The sequence below is a fragment of the Coregonus lavaretus genome, assembly GCF_964263955.1.
Source record: "Coregonus lavaretus genome assembly, chromosome: 39".
NCBI lineage: Eukaryota > Metazoa > Chordata > Actinopteri > Salmoniformes > Salmonidae > Coregonus > Coregonus lavaretus.
The window spans coordinates 28007066-28012419 of record NC_140026.1 but is presented as its reverse complement, the minus strand read 5'-3'; the positions used below and the strand labels follow the sequence as shown (position 1 = coordinate 28012419).

The 5354-nt window shown below is 46.2% G+C and overlaps 1 protein-coding gene across 1 annotated transcript; it reads left to right on the top strand.

Moving 5' to 3' along the window:
- The first annotated feature begins 4057 nt into the window (after window positions 1-4057).
- LOC311113231 (GTPase KRas) lies at window positions 4058-4935 on the top strand. The gene has a single exon (XM_084156437.1). The coding sequence runs from the start codon at window positions 4167-4169 to the stop codon at window positions 4731-4733; it is 567 nt and encodes a 188-aa protein (XP_084012563.1). The 5' UTR covers window positions 4058-4166; the 3' UTR covers window positions 4734-4935.
- Window positions 4936-5354: the final 419 nt, after the last annotated feature.

The window sequence follows — 5354 nt, the reverse complement described above, 5'->3', positions numbered from 1 at the left end:
GGCACATTGTGTCTGCTAATCCAAGGTTATCATTTTAAAAGGCTAATTGATCATTAGAAAACCCTTTTGCAATTATGTTAGCACAGCTGAAAACTGTTGTGCTGATTAAAGAAGCAATAGAACTGGCCTTCTTGAGACTAGTTGAGTATCTGGAGCATCAGCAATTGTGGGTTCGATTACAGAATCAAAATGGCCAGAAACAAAAAATCTTCTTCTAAAACCCGTCAGTCTATTCTTGTTCTGAGAAATGAAGGCTATTCCATGCGAGAAATTGCCAAGAAACTGAAGATCTCGTACAACGCTGTGTACTACTCCCTTCACAGAACAGCGCAAACTGGCTCTAACCAGAATAGAAATAGGACAACTGAGCACAACTGAGCAAGAGGACAAATACATTAGAGTGTCTAGTTTGAGAAACAGACGCCTCAAAGGTCCTCAACTGGCAGCTTCATTAAATAGTACCCGCAAAACACCAGTCTCAACGTCAACAGTGAAGAGGCGACTCCGGGATGCTGACCTTCTAGGCAGAGTTGCAAAGAAAAAGCCATATCTCAGACTGGCCAATAAAAAGAAAAGATTAAGATGGGCAAAAGTACACAGACACTGGACAGGGGAAGATTGGAAAAAAGTGTTATGGACAGACAAATCGAAGTTTGAGGTGTTCGGATCACAAAGAAGAACATTTGTGAGACGCAGACCAAATGAAAAGTTGCTGGAGGAGTGCTTGATGACATCTGTCAAGCATGGTGGAGGCAATGTGATGGTCTGGGGGTGCTTTGGAGATTTGTACAGGGTAAAAGGGATCTTGAAGAAGGAAGGCTATCACTCCATTTTGCAACACCATTTCATACCCTGTGGACGGTGCTTGTTTGGAGCCAATTTCATCCTATAACAGGACAATGACCCAAAGCACAGCTCCAAACTGCAATAACTATTTATGGAAGAAGCAGTCAGCTGGTATTCTGTCTATAATGGAGTGGCCAGCACAGTAACCGGATCTCAACCCTATTGAGCTGTTGCGGGAGCAGCTTGACCGTACGGTAAGTAAGAAGTGCCCATCAAGCCAATCCAACTTGTGGGAGGTGCTTCAGGATGTCACGACCGTCGGATACAGAGGACCAAGGCGCAGCGTGGAAAGTGAACATACTTATTTATTAAATGATACACGAACAAAACAACAAATCGATACGTGACGTCCAAAGGTGCAAAACACAAACCTACACAGGAACAAGATCCCACAAACACTGTGGGAAAACAGCCTGTCTAAATATGGTTCCCAATCAGAGACAACCAGCAACAGCTGACACTCGTTGCCTCTGATTGAGAACCACTCTGGACAACATAGATATACATAAACTAGAATAAACAAAGAACACTCACACCCTGGCTCAACATACAAGCGTCCCCAGAGCCAGGGCGTGACAGTACCCCCCCCCCAAAGGCGCGGACTCCGACCGCGCCAACCAAATACCACAGGGGAGGGACCGGGTGGGCACTCCGCCTTGGCGGCGGATCCGGCTCCGGGCATGATTCCCACTCCCTCTCCAACCCCCCAAAGTACCCCTGGTCCGGTCTGGCCCTGCTGGCCGGAGCTGGACTGCACACCGGTGGAGCGGATTGCTCTAGCTCCGGCGTGGAGCAGCTGACCGGTGCCGGACCAGGCACCGGTGGAACAGGCACGGGCTGTGCCGGACTGACGACGCACACCACTGGCTTGGTGTGGGGAACAGGAATGGGCCGAACCGGGCTGACGATGCGCACCATAGGCTTGGTGCGTGGAGCAGGAACAGGCCGGGCCGGGCTGACGACGCGCACCACTGGCTTGGTGCGGGGAGCAGGAACGGGCCGGGCCGGGCTGACGACGCGCACCACTGGCTTGGTGCGGGGAGCAGGAATGGGCCGAACCGGGCTGACGATGCGCACCATAGGCTTGGTGCGTGGAGCAGGAACAGGCCGGGCCGGGCTGACGATGCGCACCACAGGCTCGATGCGAGGAACAGGAACAGGCCGGACCGTACTGGGGACACACACCACTGGCCCTACGCAGGGATCAGGAACGGGCCGGACCGGACTGGTAACACACCCCAGTACCTCTCGCCGTGCCTCTACACTTTCCCTCCCCTCTGTGACCAGTGGCCCCCTTAACCTGGCGGCCTCCTCTGCAAACCCGCTGGACCGCTCTATCGCGGCCTCCTGCTGCCCCGTCGTCCACGGCGTCAGCCTCCCCTAAAAATGTTCTGGGGGTCTCTCCTCCCCGTGGGCCAGGCCCAGTCGAGGTTGATGACCTTTAGCGATACCTCTGGCGTTGGCTCCTGGACACGCTGCATGGTCCAGTGTTGGTGGGATTTTCTGTCACGACCGTCGGATACAGAGGACCAAGGCGCAGCGTGGAAAGTGAACATACTTATTTATTAAATGATACACGAACAAAACAACAAATCGATACGTGCCGTCCAAAGGTGCAAAACACAAACCTACACAGGAACAAGATCCCACAAACACTGTGGGAAAATAGCCTGTCTAAATATGGTTCCCAATCAGAGACAACCAGCAACAGCTGACACTCGTTGCCTCTGATTGAGAACCACTCTGGACAACATAGATATACATAAACTAGAATAAACAAAGAACACTCACACCCTGGCTCAACAGACAAGCGTCCCCAGAGCTATGACACAGAAAGCATGGGGTGAAATCTCTTCAGATTACCTCAACAAATTGACAACTAAAATGTCAAAGGTCTGCAAGGCTGTAATTACTGCAAATGGAGGATTCTTTGACGAAAGCAAAGTTTGCAGGACACAATTATTATTTCTATTAAAAATAATTTTCTAACCTTGTCAATGACTACATGTCCTATAAATTTTGCTATATTTCCTATTCAAACTCATTTCATGTCTGTTTTCATGGAAAACAAGAACATTTCTAAGTGACCCCAAACTTTTGAACGGTACCGTATATTTTCAAAGAAGCGTGGATCATCATTATTTGGTCCATAAAGGTTAATGAGCCATATCTGTTTACGGTCCAATAACATATTTAAAATCATTCATCTACCTTGCGGAATTGTTTGGACAATTTGTAAATTCAGATCAAAGTTACTGTTAATTAATATCATCACCCCTTTTGAGTTTCTTTGCCCATTGGAGAAGTATATTTCGCCCCCACAGTCCTTTTTCCACACAACTTCATCTAAAATTGTTGAATGAGTTTCCTGTAAACAATAGATATTATATTCCTTCTCTTTAAGCCATGTAAATATTGTTCTTTCTTTCGTATTAACTGCTGAGCCATTACAATTATAACTGGCTATACTTATTTCTCCATTTACCATAATGAGATACAAGTTTCAAATCTATTTATCATAATATATGTTTGTAAATTTACCATTAAAAAGTGATTGCATGTCCATATAGCTGTACAATGATATTGCATTGCCACTAAGCACCTCCACATCCCAAGTTGGGTTGTCATCCCAGTGATCGGCAGACCACCCCCGTCCCCCCGGATCACTAGGCCCCCCGAGAGGCCAGGACCCATCCTCCGAAAACAGAACAAATTGCCACACATAGAACAGAAGCAGGTCAACCGCTAAAAGTATTTCCAATGCTCTCACCTCAATTTGCTTTATATATATAGCTATTAAAAATATCTATCGATTCAAATATCTTGCATGTCTTAATTTCCATCATTATCAATTAATATGCATAATCATTTTGGCAGTTAATGCAAAGGATTGTTACCTATAACCAGGATTGTAATTGCATTACATAACATTTTTGTCAAGCAATTATTAAGTTAGCAAACAACTATTGTGGTTCATCCTTTATTCTCCCTAACATCCTTACCCCCTTGCAACAGATGTGGGATACATACACACACACACTCTTACACACTCAACTCCTTTCCCCCACAATACACCATAAGCGTCAGGCCAACCTCATCTGAATCGAGAGTAGCAGGCCAAACGCTGTATCAAATGGAAAGTTCAATCGATTAATGTCCTTACTTTTGTCGGCTTTTTTAAGAAGTTACATTTACACAAATGTGACCGTTTCAGTGTAAAGTAGGAAATGCAGAGATCGTGTGAAAAAGGAGGATTATCTGCTTGACTTCTTATTTGGTCGCTACTTCGGACGCGGAACTCCACACGCTATAGGTGAACGATGACCGAATACAAGCTGGTGGTGGTGGGAGCAGGAGGCGTGGGCAAGAGCGCACTCACCATCCAGCTCATCCAGAACCACTTTGTGGACGAATATGACCCCACCATCGAGGACTCGTACAGGAAGCAGGTGGTGATTGACGGGGAGACGTGTCTGCTGGACATCCTGGACACTGCAGGTCAGGAGGAGTACAGCGCCATGAGGGACCAGTACATGAGGACAGGGGAGGGCTTCCTCTGTGTCTTCGCCATTAACAACACCAAGTCCTTCGAGGACATCCACCACTATAGAGAGCAGATCAAGAGGGTGAAAGACTCGGAAGACGTGCCCATGGTGCTGGTGGGAAACAAGTGTGACCTGCCGTCCCGGACGGTGGACACCAAACAGGCTCAGGACTTGGCGCGCAGCTACGGCATCCCCTTCATCGAGACCTCGGCCAAAACCAGACAGGGTGTCGATGATGCGTTTTACACATTAGTGCGGGAAATCCGAAAACACAAGGAGAAGATGAGCAAGGAGGGCAAGAAGAAGAAAAAGAAGTCCAAGACAAAGTGTATACTCATGTGAATAATGACCAGCCCCCTTTTCAAGATAGACAAAAAAAATGTGTTAAAACAGTTCAAGTAATACATTTTTGTACATTATGCTAAATTATTAGCCTCTTTATCTTACTACCCAAATTACTGAATATGGAAATGAACCCTATTTTTTTCTGTCTTTTTCTCTTATTTTGAAACCAATAAGCTTTACTTTCTGTTTAGTGCCAGTTGCCCAGAAGTGTTGGTCCGATAGGTTGATTATCAATTAGGAGCGGTAGACAGTAAAACAAAGGACTTTATTCAACAGCCAAGTTCACATCTATAGGGACATTTTGGACAACAGAGAAAGCAAGCCTAAAAAGCTTATTTTCCCTCTGCTGGTAGAGCATGAGTTGCTCCTAACAGTATGGGGCGCCAAATAGTTGAATTCCATCCCATTCCATTGGACAAGGAGTAACAACTGGGAGGCAGGACCAACACTTGATTGGGGGAAATTCCAAATGTCCTGGCCACTGTGTGTAATAATGCCCATCCTCCTACTTTAAACTCCTAGATATGATTCAATAATGTCATGCAGTACTTGAAGCATGCATGTGAACTTTACTACTGTTTCTAGTAAAAACAATGTCCTGGTTACCCATTTTAATTA

What these genes read in the sequence shown, in the direction of transcription:
- LOC311113231 (XM_084156437.1), top strand. Translation starts at nt 4,167, where the DNA reads ATGACCGAATACAAGCTGGTGGTGGTGGGAGCAGGAGGCGTGGGCAAG.